Source organism: Plasmodium berghei (assembly GCF_900002375.2).
Source record: "Plasmodium berghei ANKA genome assembly, chromosome: 8".
Classification (NCBI taxonomy): domain Eukaryota; phylum Apicomplexa; class Aconoidasida; order Haemosporida; family Plasmodiidae; genus Plasmodium; species Plasmodium berghei.
The window spans coordinates 1,396,586-1,418,372 of NC_036166.2; the positions used below are offsets into that span (position 1 = coordinate 1,396,586).

The following is a 21,787-nucleotide window of genomic DNA, read 5'->3' on the forward strand; positions in this document are numbered from 1 at the left end:
ACTTAAAAATTTACATCAATACTTATTTGTTTATTAATATTTAATATTTACTAAGTATTATTTTAAAAACAATATACATTAAAAGACTTATTTAAGCTTATAAATAACATAGTAAATACAGTTTCAGTGCTAATTCTCGTTTTAAACCGTGGAAAAGATGTGCAAAATATATTATAAAATTACCAAATAAGGTATATTTATAAATTGAATTGTATAGGAATAAAGATAAAGTTATTGATTTATTAAAATGAATTATGAATTTATCCATATTAATTAAAAATAATATTAAAATTATGTATATGCAATTAAAAAAGGTAACAATGCAACTTATTTTGTGAATGTTATAATTTTAGAAAAGTCTATATTATATATTATAAGAAACAAGTATATAAAAATTTAATATATTTTAAAAAATGAATATTTATATACTTTTAAGGATTATAGTAATAATATAATTTTTTATTTTTTAGATTTATACAGTATTTAATTTTTATAATTGAAATCATTAAAATAGAAGATATAAATATATTATTGTTCTATGTTCAAACATACTTTAAATTCTTTATAAAATTATATCCATTTTTATAATAAAGTTATACCAGATGTTAGTAAGAACAGCATTTTTTGTATAAAATGCATCATATTTATATTTAATCAAAACTGTATTAAGCAATCCTATATTTAAGGTAATTTAACTAATTGGGATAAAATAAGTATAATATTATTTTAGTAATAGTGCTGCGTTATTATCTTATATTAATTTAATTATTGAAAAACATATAATATATTTAACTACAAACAGTTGTTATATATAGGGTTAAAGTATTTGCGTCACATGTTGGGGTGAGTCTATATAAAACAGAATGATTCTACTCAATTTAGAAATCAGAAATAAGATTCCATTATAATGAATAAGAAAGTGGTATATGCATTTGTTAATAATAATAATTTCCTTTACATGTTTTGATATTGTATTATATTTAAATATCATTAAACTTTATTTTAATAAAATGTTCAATAATATACATTTCTAATAATTGTTTTTAAATGTTTTCTTAGTGTGAAAAGTTTATGAATGTATGGGAGTTTTTTCCCGATAAATTGGCCCAAAATAATGAATATCATGAAATCAATGATAGTAATTTTTTAAATAGTTATTGTGGCAGTTATAATTGTGATACTGATCTCCAAAAAATGAATGCTGTATTTTTTTATTTGGTTAATGAATTCTTTGGGCCTTCTGGTGTGTTTAAGAATAATGAAAAAAGTAATATCAATGCTGTTGAATACATTATCATATGGTTAAGTCATATGTTAAACCTAAAGGATAGCACAGGAAACATTCTAACAAATTTTTATAAAATATATATAAAAAATCAAGAAAAGTATAAAAATACTATAAATGGTGTTGAAGGTTGTAATAATTATGATGATCTTATATATAAAAAAAATGAATTGATGAATATTACTAATGAAAAATTGTCTAAATTTTATGCTCCATTTAAATCATTATGTAACATGTATAATGAATTTAATGAAAACAAGAAAGATTGCACAAACTGTTTGAATGATGCTAAAGAATTTGTTGAAAAATTTAATGAACTTAATAAAGATTATAATAATGGTAAAGACAGTCCCTATAATCAATTATTGTCTACTTTATCAACTGATTATGATAATTTAAAAAATAAATGTAACGGTAATTCATCCTTTCCGCCGATAGAAACAATACAAAGTTCTGGACAAAGTTCTGAACAAACTTCTAAACAAACTGTAGAAACTTCTGATCAAAGTCCTGAACAAACTTCTAAACAAAATCCTGAACAAACTGTACAAATATTAGAACAGATTTCTGAAGTTACATCATCAAATTCATCGATAGGAAACAAATTATTTACAGTTTTATCGATATTTGGTGCAATAGCATTTTTTTTAGGAATTTCTTATAAGGTAAATAATAAGGAATTAAAAAATGATTTTCATTATATATATGCAAGCATTAACAAAAATATCATACGCTTCTTAACGTTTTATATTAGTATTCGTTATTTGGATTTCGGAAACGAGCTCAAAAGCAATATTTAAGAGAAAAAATAAAAAATATAAAGAAGAGAATGAATTAGTAATATATGATTTGAAGAGTGACTATTTCAGGAATAGTAATAATGATTGATATATTTTAAGAAATTGTCTATTGGGAAGAATTTTTGCATAATTTTTATATAGTTTTTACGTTGTGGGTCCCATATTCGGGTTAGGGCTAAGTATTATATCTTTATTTTTTTTTTTATAATTTGTACACTAATTTAATATTTAGTTCATTCCGTATGTTTAATCACGAGATGAAATTCAAAGCCTAAATATGCAACAAAAAAAGGGGCATTGTCCTTAATATTAAAGGGGTCACATATCATATTTTCCATAAAGTATAATATATACAATTGAGTGTTCATTACGATTTAATATGGTTAAAATAAAATGTCTAAATTGTATATATTAATATAGATATTGGTTATATATGAAGTCGTATTATTCTATATGATAATTGTCTATTATATAAGCCTTGATGACCCAGAGCTATATTGGATTATGGATATCATAGCATGTTTATTTATTTGATGAAAATTTTATTTAATAAAACACATGATTTATATCATATTTATTTTGATTTAAATCGTATTATCCAACTGAACTGTAATAATAGATATTCATAAAATATAAATGCATGAAATATCAATCGAGAATCGAGAATCGACAATATAACATTGTCTATAAAATATTATTATGCTTCTAACATTTTTTGAAGTTGTAATTGTAGTTACTATTATCTTTTTTATTTCCTTTAAATTTGTATTATAATTAATTAGTACTAATAAAAGTTGATTTATGCGTTATAATTTATTTATCATAAGGTATAATAATATATTAATCACTATTAATTTATAAATTTGATAGTTTTGAGGTATAAATAAATTATATTTTAAAATAGTTAAAATATTAATAAAATTTAATGTTGTAATACTTATAAACAATTTGGTATATAAAATTAGCGTTGTTGTACTAATATGAGACGCTGATATTCATAGGTATACAACTTTTTTTTTCTATTATATATAAATATATATGTAATTCCATACATAATGAGATGTTTTATAAATTTTAAATTGAATTTAGTTAATTATAAAAATACAAAACTTGTATATAGAACAGGTATGTAATAGTTAATTTAATTTTAACTAATAATATTTTTATTGTGTTACTATATATATAGAAAATATAAATCTATAATTTAAATATAGTGTTTTTACAATATGATATACCTTCTAAAATATATAGTTTAAAACAATAAAATGCGAAAATATTCTTCATTGATTTAAAGGATTTTTATTGAGTGCACTAATTGTTTCGTTGTACTATACATTGATATACAACAGCATCATAATAGTAAGAACAATAGATAAAGTATTAAATACGAAAAAATCATTAAATTAACTTGATTCTAATACATTGATATATATTATTAAACTTGTAATAAGTTTAAAATTATATGCACAAAACATCAAATGAAATGTTATAACACTTATTTAAGTAAGCTTTAATTCGCCAATATTAGAATTAACGCTACCAAGCAAAATAATATTAATAATTTTATAGTCTTCTTAAAAATATAGTTTTTCATCATAAAACTAAATATCGTTTATTATAAAACTTGTAGTACAATATTATTTATTAAAATTAAGAAGCAAACTATATATTTAGAAAAGTAATAATTATAAGTTATTTTTAATGTATACATTAATTGAAAGTTTGAATGGTAAAAAATATAAAATATAATTAAACTTGTAAAATAAGTAAATCTTATATGACTACATCCTTGTCTTAAAAAGTATATTTCCCTTATCTCTCCTCTCAAAGTGCAATATACCAACCTAATACGCATAGTTTTCTATAATACTTTATAATTCGCATCAATACTTATTTATGTGTTATATATTTAATATTTACTAAGTATGATTTTAAAAACAATATGCATGCAAAGACCTATTTAAGCTTATAAATACGGTTTCAGTGCTAATTGACGTTTTAAACCGTGGAAAAAATGTGCAAAATATATTATAAAACCACCCAATAAAGTATATTTTTAAATTGAAGTACATATGAATAAAAATAAAGTTATTGAAAATGTTAAAATATAATTGGAATGGATATATATTAAATAAAATGATATTAAAATTATGTATATGCAATTAAAAAAGGGAATAATGCAACTTATTTTATAAATGTTATAATTTTAGAAAAAACTATATTATATATTATAAGAAACAAGCATATAAAAATTTAATATATTACTTTTCTATGTTCAAAAATAAATACAAGGAAATATACATTAAATTCATTATAAAAGTATATTCATTTTTATAATAAAGTTATACCATATTTTATTAATAATAGTATTTTTTGTATAAAATGCATCAAACCTATATTTAATCACAATTTTATTACTCTATATTAATTTAATTATTGAAAAACTTGTATATTTAACTACAGACAGTTGTTATATATAGGGTCGAAGTTTTGCGTCACATATTGGGTGTAACTCAGATAAAACAGCATGATTCTACTCAATTTACAAATTTAAAATGAAATTTCATCACAATGGATGCAAATATAGTATATGGATTTTTTAATACTAATAATTTCCTTTACATTTTTTGATATTATGTTATATATAAATATCAATAAACTTGATTTTATAAGAGTTTCATTAACGTATATTTTTATTAATTATTTTTAAATGTTTTTTAGTGTAGTAACTTCCTTTTAGTAAGGACGAATTTTCCTGATGAATTGGACAGTAATAAAAGTTATCAATTTAAAGATGATCACCATTTCAAAACCTATTGTAATAATGACAGTTGTGATACTGATCTCGAAAAAGTTAATGCTGTATGTTTATATTTTTTTAAAGAATTCTTTGGGAGTTCTGAGTTGTTTAAGTCTGTTGCAAAAAGTAACATTAATATTGTTGATTACATTATAATATGGTTAAGTTATATGTTAAACCTAAAGGAAAATACTAGTAGCTCCATGAGCCATCTACAGCATTTTTATACAACATATATAAATGGTGGTGATAAGTATAAAAATTCCATAACAGGTGTTACGGAGTATACAAGTTATAAGGATCTTATAGAAAAAAAGCATGATTTGATGAAAGTGGATATTAAAGATATATCTAAATTTTATGATGCATTTAAAACATTATGTGAAATGTATTCTGCATTTGATGGAAGCACGTCAAATTGCACAAAATGTTCGGAAAAAGCTAATAAATTTGTTCAAAAATATAAAGAACTAAATGGAGATTCTAGTAATACTGAAGGCACTTCCTACAATAAAATGTTATCTACATTATCAACTGATTATAATAATTTAAAAAATAAATGTAGCAATATTGCATCTTTTCCAGAGATAAACACATCAACAAATATTGAAAAAAGTCCTGAACAAGCTTCTGTACAAAATTCTGCACAAACATCTGAAGTTACATCATTAAGTTCGTCGATAGGAAACAAATTAATTCCAGTTTTATCGATATTTGGTGCAATAGCATTTTTTTTAGGAATTGGATATAAGGTAAATAATAAGCCAATTAAAATAAATTCAACAAGTAATTTATGAATATAAGTAAATTATACATTTTTTTTAATTTATATATTAGTATTCATTATTTAAGTCTCGAAAACGATCTCGAAAACAACATTTAAGAGAAAAGCTAAAAAATAAAGAAGAAACTGGATAATTAATGTATGACCCTGAGAATATCGATCAATATATTTTAAGATATTTTTATATTTGGAAATAACAAAATTTTGATAATAAGTTTTGCATAATTTTTATATAGTTTTTATGTTGTAGGTCAGGGTTATGTTTATGGGATCCACATTTGGGTTATAGTTAAGTATTACATTGCATTTAATTTTGTATAATTTGAACACTAATTAAACATATATACTATATCCGTATGTTTAATCTCGAGCTGAAGCCTAAATATGTAACCCAAAAGTGGATATAACCATTAATGTAAAAGGGGCTGTATAACATATTTTCCATAAATTATAATATATATAATTGAGTGTTCATGCCTATTTAATATGATTAAAAAAAATGTCTATATTGTATATATTAATATAGATATTGACTATATATGAAGTCGTATTATGGAATACCATAATTTCCTATTATATAAAGCTTGTTACCCCAGAGCTATATTGAATTATATATATTATAATATGTTTCTTTATTTGATGAAAATTTTATTTAGTAAAACTTACAACTTGTATCATATTTATGTTGATTCAAATCGCATTTTTATAACCGAACAGTATAATATTATTATATATGAAGGTATAAATTATAATTATATTCATTTGGTACAATTGTCTAGACTACAATATATATTCATATTAATATGTGTTTTTAAGATTAATTAAACATATTACCAATATATAATAAATATTCATGATTCATAAAATATAGATTCATAAAATATCGATCGATATTCGACAATACAACGTTATTTATAAAAGGTATTTTATGCATCTAACATTTTAGTAATACATAAAAAATAGACTATAAATGTATATATAATAAATTTATAAATTATAAATATATATAATACTCACTTTTTTCATATAAGCAATTTACATTTATGTTAAAATTATAATTTATATTGATATAAATAGTTCTCTATATGTTAATTTATTTACTATAAAGGTATAATAATATATTAATCAGTATTAGTTTTTAAACATTATATTTTTGAGGTATATATAATTGGAAAAATATATTTAAAATAGTTAAAAAATAAAATATAAATATATTAATAAAATTTAATGTTATATTTTGCTATAATATTTATAAACAACATGGTATATAAAATTAACGTTGTTGTTCTAATATATATAATATTGTACCAATGACTAAAACTGAAATATGTTAAATTTGGGAAACATATAAAATTATATATTAACGCAAAGTATATATAAAAAGTATGTAATAATTAATTTAATTTGAACTAATAATATTTTTATTATGTTATATATATATACAAATTCGCAGATATGTAATTTAAATATAATGTTTTTACAAAATAATATAAATGCTCTTAAATACTTGATTTAAAAACTATGAAACACGGGAATATTATACATTGATTTAAAGTATTTTTATTAAGCACACTAATTATTACGTCGTACTATACAGTGATATAGCAGTAACAATAGATAAAAGCATTAAATACGAACAAATTATTAAATTCATTTGATTCGAATACGTTGATATATATTAATTATATATATTATTAAACTTGTAATAAGTTTAAAATTATATGCACAAAACATCAAATGAAATATTATAATACTTATTTAAGTAATCTTTAATGCAATAATATTAGAATTAACATTACCAAACAAAATAATATTAATAATTCTATAGCCTTCTTAAAAATATTGTTTTTCATCATAAAGCTAAATATCGTTTATTATAAAACTTGTAGTACAATATTATTTATTAAAATTAAGAAGCAAACTATATATTTAGAAAAGTAATAATTATAATTTATTTTTAATGTATACATTAATTGAAAGTTTTAATGGTAGAAAATATAAAATATAATTAAACTATGTAGAATAAGTATATTTTATATGGCTACATATTTGTCTTAAAAAATAATACTTCCCTTATCTCTCCTATCTAAAATGTAAATATAACAATTTAATTACGCATAGTTTTCTATTATACTTTAAAATTTGCATTAATACTTATTTATGTGTTACATATTTAATATTTACTAAGTATTATTTTAAAAAAAATGTGCATTCAAAGACTTATTTAAGCTTATAAATAGTATAATAAATACGGTTTCAGTGCTAATTGGCGTTTTAAACCGTGGGAAAGATGTGCAAAATATATTATAAAATTACCAAATAAGGTATATTTATAAATTGAATTGTATAGGAATAAAGATAAAGTTATTGATTTATTAAAATGAATTATGAATTTATCCATATTAATTAAAAATAATATTAAAATTATGTATATGCAATTAAAAAAGGTAACAATGCAACTTATTTTGTGAATGTTATAATTTTAGAAAAGTCTATATTATATATTATAAGAAACAAGTATATAAAAATTTAATATATTTTAAAAAATGAATATTTATATACTTTTAAGGATTATAGTAATAATATAATTTTTTATTTTTTAGATTTATACAGTATTTAATTTTTATAATTGAAATCATTAAAATAGAAGATATAAATATATTATTGTTCTATGTTCAAACATACTTTAAATTCTTTATAAAATTATATCCATTTTTATAATAAAGTTATACCAGATGTTAGTAAGAACAGCATTTTTTGTATAAAATGCATCATATTTATATTTAATCAAAACTGTATTAAGCAATCCTATATTTAAGGTAATTCAACTAATTGTTATAAAATAAGTATAATATGATTTTAGTAATAGTGCTACGTTATTATCTTATATTAATTTAATTATTGAAAAACATATAATATATTTAACTACAAACAGTTGTTATATATAGGGTTAAAGCATTTGCGTCACATGTTGGGGTGAGTCTATATAAAACAGAATGATTCTACTCAATTTAGAAATCAGAAATAAAACTCCATTATAATGAATAAGGAAGTGGTATATGCATTTGTTAATAATAATAATTTCCTTTACATGTTTTGATATTGTATTATATTTAAATATTATTAAACTTTATTTTAATAAAATGTTCAATAATATACATTTCTAATAATTGTTTTTTAATGTTTTCTTAGTGTGAAAGCTTTCTGAATGTATGGGAGGTTTTTCCCGATAAATTGACCAAAAATAATGGATATCATGAAATTAATGATGGTAATTTTTTAAATAGTTATTGTGGTAGTTATAGTTGTGATACTGATCTCAAAAAAATTGATGCCGGATTTTTTTATTTGGTTAATAAATTCTTTGGGGCTTCTGGTGTGTTTAAGAATAATGCAAAAAGCAATATCAATGCTGTTGAATACATTATCATATGGTTAAGTCATATGTTAAACCTAAAGGATAAACAAGGAAACATTTTAACAAATTTTTATAAAGTATATATTAATAATCAAGATAAGTATAAAAATACTATAAATGGTGTTGAAGGTTGTAGTAATTATGATGATCTTATATATAAAAAAAATGAATTGATGAAAATTACTAATGAAAAATTGTCTAAATTTTATGCTCCATTTAAATCATTATGTGAAATGTATTCTATATTTGGTGACGACAATAAAAATTGCACAAAATGTTTGGAAAAAGCTAAAGAATTTGTTGAAAAATATAAAGAACTTAGTGAAGATTATAGTATTACTAATGATAGTTCCTGTAATAAAATATTGTGTACTTTATCAAATGATTATGATAATTTTAAAAAGAAATGCAAAGACAGTTCATCCTTTCCAACTATAGACAAACCAAATATTACTCCAAAATGTCCTGAACAAACTTCTGAACAAAATTCTAAACAAATTCATGTAAATATTTCTACAAAAAATTCTGAACAAAATTTAAGTTATGCAGTAACTTCTGAAGATGCACCATTAAGTTCGTCAATAGGAAACAAATTACTTACAGTTTTATCGATATTTGGTGCAATAGCATTTCTTTTAGGAATTTCTTATAAGGTAAATAATAAGGAATTTAAAAATTATTTGCGTTAAATATATGCAAACGTTAACAAAAAAAATAATGTGTTTATCGTTTTTATATTAGTATTCGTTATTTGGATTTCGGAAACGAGATAAAAAACAATATTTAAGAGAAAAAATTAAAAAGGTAAAGAAGAAAATGAATCATTAATATATGATTCGAAGAGTAGTGATAATTCCAGGAATAGTAATAATGATTTATATATTTTAAGAAACTGTCTATTGGGAAGTAGCTTTTGCATAATTTTTATAGTTTTTATGTTAGGGGTCGGGTTGAGTATTATATTGTAATTTAATTTTTTACAATTTGAATACTAATTAAATATATGTACCATCCCGTATTTTTAATCTCGAAATAAAATCCAAATATGCAACAAAAAAGGGGATATAGCCATTAATATGAAAGGAGTAGCATAACATATTTTATAAGTTATAATACATATGTTTAATTCGTTCATATATATTATAACTTCGTATTATATAATTTATTACAATTTTTTGGCTAAACATATATAAGAACCCTTATTATATATTATATAATACTTTTAAGCCCATAATTATATTTAATTATGCATAACACAATATGTTTTTTATTTCATGAATGTTTTATTTAGTAAAATTTATTATTTATATCATATTTATTTTTATTTAAATCATGTTATACAACTGAACTGTAATAATAGATGTTCATAAAATATAGATTCATAAACATCGATCGAGAATCGACAATACAGCGATATCTATAAATGATGTTTTATGTATCTACCATTTTAATTATAAAATAAAAATCGCACTGCATATACAATATTTTTGAAGTTTTAATTGTAGTTACTATTCTCTTTTTGAATTTCCTTTACATTTGTATTAAAATTAATTAGTATTAATAGAAGTTGCTTTATACGCTTTGATTTATTTATCATAAAGTATAATAATAGATTAATCACTATTCATTTATAAATTTGATAGTTTTGAGGTATAAATAAATTATATTTTAAAATAGTTAAAATATTAATAAAATTTAATGTTGTAATACGTATAAATAATTTGGTATATAAAATTATGATATTATTCTAAAATTTATAGATATAAATGAGCATAATATTGTATCAATCACTAAAGCCTGAAATATTTTAAAATTGGGAAACATATACAATTATATATTAATTCAAAGTATATAGAAAAAGTATTTAATAATTAATTTATTTTGAATTAATAATTTTTTATTAGGTTATATAAATAAAAATTAACATATATATAATTTAAATATATTGTTATTGCGAAATAATATATGCTCTGAAATAATTTAAAAACTATGAAACGAGGAAATGTTATACATTGATTTAAAGTATTTTTATTAAACGCATTAATTGTTCCGTTGTACTATACAATGATATAGCACTGACAATAGATAAACGTATTAAATACGAACAAATCATTAAATTAATTTGATTCGGATACATTGATATATATTATTAAGCTTGTAATAAGATTAAAATTATATGCGCAAAACATCAAATGAAATATTATAACACTTATTTAAGTAAGATTTAATTCGATGACATTAGACTAACACTATCAAGCAAAATAATATTAATAATTATAGTCTTCTTAAAAATAATTTTTTTTATCATAAAACTAAATATAGTTTATTATAGAATATAAGAGCAAATTATATATTTAGAAAATAATTCTAAGCCATTTTTAATTTATACATTAATTGAAAGTTTGAATGGTAAAAAATATAATTAAACTATGTAGAATAGTTAAATCTTATATGGCTACATCATTGTCTTAAAAAAGCATACTTCCCTTATCTCTCCTCTCAAAGTGCAATATACCAACCTAATTACGCATAGTTTTCTATTATACTTTAAAATTTGCATCAATACTTATTTATGTGTTATATATTTAATATTTACTAAGTATTATTTTAAAAACAATATGCATTAAAAGACTTATTTAAGGTTATAAATACAGTTTCAGTGCTAATTCTCGTTTTAAACCGTGGAAAAGATGTGCAAAATATATTATAAAATTATCCAATAAGGAATATTTCTAAATTAAAGTATATAGGAATACAAATAATGTTATAAGACTCATTAAAATGAATTATTAATTTATCTACATTAAATAAAAATAATATTATAATTATGTAATTTGCATAGAAAATGGAACATTCAACTTAATTTGTAAATGTTATAATTTTAATAAAATATTGGTATATATTATAAGAAACAAGTATATAAATATTTAATATATTTTAAAAAAATTATATTTATATACTTTTAAAGATTATAGTAATAATAACTTTTTTAATTTTTTATATTTTTGCAGTATTTAAGTTTTAGGATATTGTCTATGTTCTATATTAAATCATATGTATAAGAAAATATATTATAAATTTATTATAAAAGTATATTAATTTTTATAATAATGCTCATATGAGTGTTATTAAGTATAAAAATTTATTCAAAATTGTATTATATATACATATGATAAAACATGTATTAAACACCCTAAAACAAGGTAATTTATCTAACTATCATAACAAAAATATAATATTCTTTTAGTAATAATATTATATTATTATTACATATTAATTTTAAATTGAAATTAATAATAATAAAAATATTTTTATCTACAGATAATTGCTATATATAGGGTTAAATAATTGTATTACCTATTTTAGTATATATATAATATGATATCCCCTTAACCTAGAAATCATAAATTATATTACATCACAATGGATGATGCTCTAGTATATACACTTTTTTATATTATATTTCCTATAAACTTCATTAAGTTTTATTTTAATATCATTTTCTTAATACATATTTTTACCATTTTTTTTAAATGGTTTCTTAGTGTCAAAACTTTGATGTTTTGATGAAGTATTTACCTGCTGAATTAGGCGGAACCGCAAATTTTGAATTTAAACAAATTACAAATTTCGATAAGTACTGCCCTAATGGAGACTGCAATACTAATCTCGAAAAAATTACAATTGGATTTTTATGGTTACTTGAACAATGTTTTTCTACACCCATAAATAAAAATCATAATGAAAACAATACTAATGCATATTTTATATATGTTGTATTATGGTTAAGTTACAAATTAAATCAAATAACAGGCCAAAATTTCACTAAAATAAACGATTTTTATACTAATCAAGTAAATAATAGTGGTAAATATAGTAAATTTATAAGTGATTCCAATAGATATACAAATATTAAGGAATTCATAGAGAAACAAAAAGATTTGTTGAATATTAATATTGAAGATCTTTCTAAATTTTATGATGCATCCAAATTAATATGTAGTATGTATGGTAATTATGCAATGAATAATAATAACAAACTGTCAAATAATGCTACTAGTTTTGTTAACACATATACAGAGCTTAACAATAACTATAATACTAAAGGTACCGCATATAGTCAAATACTGTCTGCCTTATCAACTGATTATAATAATTTAAAAAATAAATGTAGCAATATTCCAACCCTTTCAGAGATAAACACATCAAAAAATACTGTAGAAACTTCTGATCAAAGTCCTGAACAAAGTGTACAAATATTAGAACATATTTCTGAAGTTACATCATCAAGTTCGTCGATAGGAAACAAATTATTTACAGTTTTATCGATATTTGGTGCAATAGCATTTTTTTTAGGAATTTCTTATAAGGTAAATAATAAGGAATTAAAAAAATATTTTCATTATATATATGCAAGCATTAACAAAAATACCATACGCTTCTTAACGTTTTATATTAGTATTCGTTATTTGGACGTCGGAAACGATCTCAAAAACAATATTTAAGAGAAAAAATAAAAAATATAAAGAAGAGAATGAATCATTAATATATGATTCGAAAAGAATGACTATTTCAGGAATAGTAATAATGATTTATATATTTTAAGAAACTGTATTTAGAAATAAGTAATTTTGGATCATAATTTTTATATAGTTTTTATGTTGTGGGTTAGGGTTAAATGTTATATTGTATTTAACTATTTATAATTGAACACTAATTAAATATATATACAATATCCGTATTCTTAATATCGAGAAGTAGTTCAAAAGACCAAATATGCAACTCAAAAGTGGATATAACCATTAATGCAAAAGGGGTTGTATAACATATTTTCAATAAAGCATAATATATACAATTGAGTGTTCATTCCGATTTAATATGATTAAAATAAAATATCTATATTGCATATATTAATATAGATATTGACTATATATGAATTCATATTATTCTATATGACAATTGTCTATTATATAAAACTTGCTAATCAGAAACTACATTGAATTATGCATATCATAATATGTTTCTTTATTTGATGAAAATTTTATTTAATAAAACATATGATTTATATCATATTTATTTTGATTTAAACCGTGTTATTCAATTGAACTGTAATCAAATAGATTCATAAAATATCGATCGATATTCGGTAATACAACGTTATCTATAAAAATCATTTTATGCATCTAACATTTTAGTAATACATAAAAAATGCACTATAGATATATTATAATAAATTTATAAATTATAAATATATATAATACTCATTTTTTTCATTTCAATACTTTGCATTTATGCTAATGTTCTAATTTATATTGATAGGGATAGTTATATATATATATTAATTTATTTATCATAAGGTATAATAATAGAGTAATCATTATTAATTTTAAATTTTAAAGATTTGAGGTATAAATAAATTATATTTAAAATAGTTAAAAAATAAAAAATAAGCATATTAATAAAATTACATATTTTGTTTTAACAATTATAAATAATATGGTCGATATAATGTATTATTATTATATGCCTATATATATAATCTAATAAAATACTCTACTAATAACTAATATTAAATATTAATTTTATCGAAAAGACACATAACAATACATTATAATGATATAATTTTTATATATTTGTTAAATATCCAAATTGGAATATGTGATTTTATATTATAAAAAACTGGATAAATGAAGAAAGTGTTAAAGACACAATTAATGTTAAATGCCATTTTATTATTCCATATTAACGCGTATTATATTATCATTATGTTACCATAGAATTAATAAAATATAAAATTTTTAATAAATAATTTGAATGTATATACATTGATAACTATAACAATAAAATATATAAGATAAAAATGAACAATGCAAAACAGTTAACGAATATTTATATAAATTTATATATTAAAAGAGCAAATATATCTTATCTCTCTCCTCTTGAAGGGCAATATAACAACCTAATTAAAGAGTGTTTTCTATTATACTTTAAAATTTACATCAATAGTTATTCATGTATTAATATTTACTATATATTATTTTAAAAACTATTTACATTTAAAGGCTTATTTAAACTTATAAATATAGGTTCAGTGCTAATTGTCGTTTTAAACCGTGGAAAAGATGTGCAAAATATGTTATAAAATTACCAAATAAGGTATATTTCTAAATTGATGTACGTATTAATAAAATTAGAGCTATTGAATTTATTAAAATGGATTATGAATTTATCCATATTAAATAAAAATAATATTAAAATTATGTATATGCAATTAAAAAAGGTAACAATGGAGCTTATTTTGTAAATGCTATAGTTTTAATAAAATATTGGTATATAGTATTAGAAACAACTATATAAATATTTAATATATTTTAAAAACGATTATTTATATACTTTTAAGGATTATAATAATAATAGTATTTTATATTTTTTAAATTTATACAGTATTTAAGTTTTAGAAAGGCAATCATTAAAAAATAAGATATAAATATATTCCTTTTCTATGTTCAAGCATACTTTAAATTCTTTATAAAAGTATATTAATTTTTATAATAAATTTATACCAGATGTTAATGTGAGTAGCATTTTTTGTATAAAATTCATTATATATATATTTAATTAAATGTATTAAGTGGCCCTCTAAGGTAATTTAGCTAATTATAACAAACAGGAATAGAACGTTTCTTTACTAATAATATTGTTTTATTAAGTATAATAATTTAATTAATAAAAAGTTATAATATATTTAACTACAAACAGTTGTTATATATAGGATTAAAGTATTTGCGTCACATATTGGGGGTAGCGTAGATAAAACAGCATGATTCTACCCAATTTACAAATCAAAAATAAAATTTGTTCACAATGAATAAGGATGTGGTATATGCATTTTTTAATACTAATAATTTCCTTTACATTTTTTGATATTGTATTATATATATCATTAAACTTTATTTTAATAAAATTTTCAACAATGCATATTTATAATAATTTTTTTAAACGTTTATTTAGTGTAGTAACTTCCTTTATCTAACGACGAATTTAAAATATGATTCGAGTAATAAAAACTATCAAATTATTAATGGTGATCATTTGAAAAAGCATTGTGATAACGAAAATTGTGGGAGTGATCTCGAAAAAATTAGTGCTGGATGTTTATATTTTTTTAATGAATTCTTTGGGAGTTCTTCTGTGTTTGAGTCGGTTGCAAAAAATAACATCAATATTGTTGATTACATTATAATATGGTTAAGTTATATGTTAAACCTAAAGGAAAATGAAGGAAGCGAAAGTCTAACTTATTTTAATAATATATATATAAATAATGATAAGTATAAAAATTCTATAACTTATATTAAGGATTATAATAATTATAAGGATCTTATAGATAAAAATCATGATTTGACGAAAGTGGATATTAAAGATATATCTAAATTTTATGATGCATTTAAAACATTATGTGAAATGTATACTGCATTTGATGAGGACACGTCAAATTGCACAAAATGTTCGGAAAAAGCTAATCAATTTGTTCAAAAATATAAAGAACTTAATAATAATAAAGGCAGTTCCTATAATAAAATATTGTCTACATTATCAACTGATTATAATAATTTAAAAAATAAATGTAGCAATATTGCATCTTTTCCAGAGATAAACACATCAACAAATATTGAAAAAAGTCCTGAACAAGCTTCTGTACAAAATTCTGCACAAACATCTGAAGTTACATCATTAAGTTCGTCGATAGGAAACAAATTAATTCCAGTTTTATCGATATTTGGTGCAATAGCATTTTTTTTAGGAATTGGATATAAGGTAAATAATAAGCCAATTAAAATATATTCAACAAGTAATTTATGAATATAAGTAAATTATACATTTTTTTAAATTTTTATATTAGTATTCATTATTTAAGTCTCGAAAACGATCTCGAAAACAGCATTTAAGAGAAAGGCCAAAAAAATAAAGAAGAAACTGGACAATTAATATAAGATTCGAAAAGAGTGACAAGTTCAGGAATAGTAATAATGATTGATATATGTTAAGAAATTGTCTATTTCGAAGTAATTTTTTACCATAATTTTTATATAGTTTTTATGTTATGGGTTAGGGTTATGTTTATGGGATCCACATTTGGGTTATAGTTAAGTATTACATTGCATTTAATTTTGTATAATTTGAACACTAATTAAACATATATACTATATCCGTATGTTTAATCTCGAGCTGAAGCCTAAATATGCAACCCAAAAGTGGATATAACCATTAATGTAAAAGGGGCTGTATAACATATTTTCCATAAATTATAATATATATAATTGAGTGTTCATGCCTATTTAATATGATTAAAAAAAATGTCTATATTGTATATATTAATATAGATATTGACTATATATGAAGTCGTATTATGGAATACCATAATTTCCTATTATATAAAGCTTGTTACCCCAGAGCTATATTGAATTATATATATTATAATATGTTTCTTTATTTGATGAACATTTTATTTAGTAAAACTTACAACTTGTATCATATTTATGTTGATTCAAATCGCATTTTTATAACCGAACAGTATAATATTATTATATATGAAGGTATAAATTATAATTATATTCATTTGGTACAATTGTCTACACTACAATATATATTCATATTAATATGTGTTTTTAAGATTAATTAAACATATTACCAATATATAATAAATATTCATGATTCATAAAATATAGATTCATAAAATATCGATCGATATTCGACAATACAACGTTATTTATAAAAGGTATTTTATGCATCTAACATTTTAGTAATACATAAAAAATAGACTATAAATGTATATATAATAAATTTATAAATTATAAATATATATAATACTCACTTTTTTCATATAAGCAATTTACATTTATGTTAAAATTATAATTTATATTGATATAAATAGTTCTCTATATGTTAATTTATTTACTATAAAGGTATAATAATATATTAATCAGTATTAGTTTTTAAACATTATATTTTTGAGGTATATATAATTGGAAAAATATATTTAAAATAGTTAAAAAATAAAATATAAATATATTAATAAAATTTAATGTTGTAATACTTATAAACAATTTGGTATATAAAATTAGCGTTGTTGTACTAATATATATAATATTGTATCAACGACCAAACACACAAATATGTTAAATTTGGGAAGCATATACAAATATATATTAATGTAAATTATATAGAAAAGGTATGAAATAATTAATTTTAACTAATAATATTTTTATTATGTTACTATATATATATAAAATCACAAATATATTGTTATTGCTAAATAATATGTTCTAAAATACTTAATTTAAAAACTATGAAACAAGGAGATATTATACATTGATTTAAAGTATTTTCATTAAGCGGACTAATTATTCCGTCGTACTATACATTGATATAGCAGTAACAATAGATAAACGTATTAAATACGAACAAATCATTAAATTAATTTGATTCGAATATGTTGATATATATTAATTATATATATTATTAAACTTGTAATAAGAATAAAATTATATGCACAAAAAATCAAATGAAATATTATAGCCTTCAACGAAGTATGTCTTTAATGTGGTAATATTAAAACTAACATTACCAAGCAAAATAATATTAATAATTCTATAGTTTACTTAAAAATATTGTTTTTCATCATAAAACTAAATATAGTTTATTATAAAGCATGCATTACAATATTATTTATTAAAATGTATTTGTACATATATAATATCAGGACATTCAAAAGGTGTTACACATTATAAAATGTATTTTAATATATATATCAATTAAAATATAAAAACGAACTATAAACTGATCATGTTCTATCCTAAAAAACTATAAATATTAATATGAAAGAATAACCATGTCAAAACATTTTCCATAAAATATAATAGTTAAATTTGTAGTGTTCATGAAATGAAATACTCATAAGTACATTTTTATATTAAATGATGTGAAACATTTACATACAAAATAAATTTTCATATGATGAACAAGTGATGGTTAATTATAGTAATTTAAACTATATATCATCCACAAAATTAAACATATTTTGTTAATATAAATATTCCAATATTAAATTGTTAAAAGCTATTACGTGGGTTATATGTTTTAACCTTTAAATCCATATAGCAATATGTTCATTAAATTTAACATATTTTGTGCTCTACGTTTTATCTTATCATAATTTTTTGGATAGGATTTATCATGTCGGTTCTATGAAAAATACAAAAAATGATAAATACATGGAAGAAATACTTCAATTTACAAGGACAAATATAATATATTATTCATATATACATTTATACAGAAATTATATATTTTTGATGAATAATGAAATGTAATTATTATAATATTAAAAATTATATATTGGTTACGGATTCGACATAGGTAACACCAACGTGATCGTATTCTTTTGTGATAATAAATCCGAAAAAATTAGCAAACATATTTTTTAATACTATCTGTCTAATAATATCGTCAAAATCAATATGATCATTGAGCAAGTTTACACCTTTTTTGCCCTTTTTTTTATTGGCACTGGTTTCGTCATTTATATTTATCGATGTATTGGCAAAAAATGTTGTATTCGATTCCTATAAAATGAATAAATATATATTTAAATAAATTGTATGTAATAACTTGAAAAATATGATATATATCGAGACGAAGGAAAAAAAGATCTTCTTACTTCAGCTATTGTAAATAACCCAAAATTATATTTATGGAATGGTGTGACGCTATATTTTTGTATCAGTACCAAATTTGAATTGTGTTTGAGGACAATTCTTGGTATAAATAAAACTATAATTTTATATAAATGCAAATTAAAATATTATGGAGTTTAACAAAACAAAAAAATAGTGGCATAAAACATTGAATAATTACACAATAAATATAACATAAAAGTGATAACCATATATTAAATTGTTTAATTAACTATTTTTTATATACCTTTACTATCATTGGAACCGAAACCATATAAATCCTTGGGTTCATATAACATTTTTACTATTTGATTACACTAATGACAACAAAAAAAATATATTCATATAATAATAATTATATTTTTTTATTCAAACTAAATTTCCCAACATAAAAAAATATGTTTGTTATTTATACCTTATTTGGATTGCGGATTTTACGATAAAATTTTGCAACGTCTATACCTCCATAGTCCGTAAAACTTATAAATCCTTTTCCCTCGAATGCATAATAACTGCAATTACTATTTTAATTACAATAATATTTTAAGCGATCTATAACATCGCACATAATTTCTGATGCTTTTTTAGCTTCTTCATAATCAGTACACGATAGTAAGTCTCGATTTTCATGATTTTCAAACTCTATTGATCAAAGTGGAATTATTTTTAATTTATAAAATAAACAAATCGAAATGTATTTATAAATAGTATTTTGATGATCAAATCGACATGCAAATGCTTATTTGGGCGAATATGCATTTAACACTTCGATAATGGTACACGTATATGTATAGTTATATTATATGTAGATATATTATATAAGCGTATTTTTTTACTTATAATTATTTGAAATAAGCTTGGTTAGATCATCATTGTCTAGAATAAAATTACCTTGAGCATCTTTATTTGGAATAAGATTATCTAAATAGTCTTTGTCTTGATTAATGTAGTCTAGATATTCTTTGTTTGGAATAAGATTATCTAAATAGTCTTTGTCTTGAGTAATGTAGTCTAGATATTCTTTGTTTGGAATAAGATTATCTAAATAGTCTTTGTCTTGAGTAATGTAGTCTAGATATTCTTTGTTTGGAATAAGATTATCTAAATAGTCTTTGTCTTGAGTAATGTAGCTAGATATCTTGTTGGAAAGATATCTAAATAGTCTTTGTCTGAGTAGTCTAGATATTCTTTGTTTGGAATAAGATTATCTAAATAGTCTTTGTCTTGAGTAATGTAGTCTAGATATTCTTTGTTTGGAATAAGATTATCTAAATAGTCTTTGTCTTGAGTAATGTAGTCTAGATATTCTTTGTCTGGGGTAACATTATTTTTGACAGTTTTTATCAAATCAATTTGGGATATATTTGATTTGACTAGAAAATCTATGTCTGAAGCTGGTTCCGTTATAAGATTATTATTTTTCATAAATATTCCCATCTTTAAAGAATGTTCTAAAGAATCATCGGGTGAATCAAGCTCAGTTGCAAAGGATGTATTATTCACATATACGAAGATGCTTATAAGAAAAAAAAAAATTTTAATATAAAATTTATTCATTTTTGAACTTTACAAACATATGTTAAATTACATATTAGTATTTTTTTTAATTAAAAATTAACAATTCGAAAAATAGCACATGTATATTAAAGTTGAAGCAAATAATTTTCTCCAATAAAGTATAAAAAACAAATATTTATTTTAAAAAAATACAAATTATTATTTAAACGAGAAACTTGTATGATTTTAATAGATTTATAAGTTTAATATATTTTTTATTTAAATAATTCAATCACAAGACGACGTCAATAACAGAACGTTTCATAAATAATGAATATCAAAAATATTATGATTCACAATCTCATTAATATTATAATATCTAAAAATAAATAACTTTAATTATATTATATAAATGATATTTTTAGCATATAGCATTATGAATATACAAATTTTGTATTTTTATAATT

The 21,787-nt window shown here is 20.6% G+C and overlaps 6 protein-coding genes across 6 annotated transcripts; 5 read left to right on the forward strand and 1 right to left on the reverse strand.

Annotated features, from left to right (window-relative positions):
- Positions 1–907: 907 nt before the first annotated feature.
- PBANKA_0837101 (BIR protein) lies at positions 908–2,123 on the forward strand (the record flags this gene model as incomplete). The annotated part of the gene is made up of 3 exons (XM_034564568.1): positions 908–922; positions 1,060–1,950; positions 2,040–2,123. 3 exons carry the CDS (start codon positions 908–910, stop codon positions 2,121–2,123), a joined length of 990 nt encoding a protein of 329 aa, XP_034421352.1.
- Positions 2,124–4,656: 2,533 nt separating this feature from the next.
- On the forward strand, positions 4,657–5,803 carry PBANKA_0837121 (BIR protein; the record flags this gene model as incomplete). The annotated part of the gene is made up of 3 exons (XM_034564569.1): positions 4,657–4,671; positions 4,807–5,637; positions 5,723–5,803. 3 exons carry the CDS (start codon positions 4,657–4,659, stop codon positions 5,801–5,803), a joined length of 927 nt encoding a protein of 308 aa, XP_034421353.1.
- A 2,906-nt stretch (positions 5,804–8,709) lies between these two features.
- PBANKA_0837141 (BIR protein) lies at positions 8,710–9,915 on the forward strand (the record flags this gene model as incomplete). Its single annotated transcript, XM_034564570.1, has 3 exons — positions 8,710–8,724; positions 8,862–9,740; positions 9,829–9,915. The coding sequence occupies 3 exons, from the start codon at positions 8,710–8,712 to the stop codon at positions 9,913–9,915; spliced, it is 981 nt and encodes a 326-aa protein (XP_034421354.1).
- Positions 9,916–12,510: 2,595 nt separating this feature from the next.
- Positions 12,511–13,633, forward strand: PBANKA_0837161 (BIR protein; the record flags this gene model as incomplete). Its single annotated transcript, XM_034564571.1, has 3 exons — positions 12,511–12,525; positions 12,633–13,457; positions 13,547–13,633. 3 exons carry the CDS (start codon positions 12,511–12,513, stop codon positions 13,631–13,633), a joined length of 927 nt encoding a protein of 308 aa, XP_034421355.1.
- Positions 13,634–15,951: 2,318 nt separating this feature from the next.
- Positions 15,952–17,056, forward strand: PBANKA_0837181 (BIR protein; the record flags this gene model as incomplete). Its single annotated transcript, XM_034564572.1, has 3 exons — positions 15,952–15,966; positions 16,099–16,905; positions 16,991–17,056. The coding sequence occupies 3 exons, from the start codon at positions 15,952–15,954 to the stop codon at positions 17,054–17,056; spliced, it is 888 nt and encodes a 295-aa protein (XP_034421356.1).
- A 2,171-nt stretch (positions 17,057–19,227) lies between these two features.
- Positions 19,228–21,380, reverse strand: PBANKA_0837201 (fam-a protein; the record flags this gene model as incomplete). The annotated part of the gene is made up of 7 exons (XM_034564573.1): positions 19,228–19,332; positions 19,494–19,712; positions 19,808–19,920; positions 20,071–20,140; positions 20,383–20,465; positions 20,715–20,961; positions 21,159–21,380. The coding sequence occupies 7 exons, from the start codon at positions 21,378–21,380 to the stop codon at positions 19,228–19,230; spliced, it is 1,059 nt and encodes a 352-aa protein (XP_034421357.1).
- Positions 21,381–21,787: the final 407 nt, after the last annotated feature.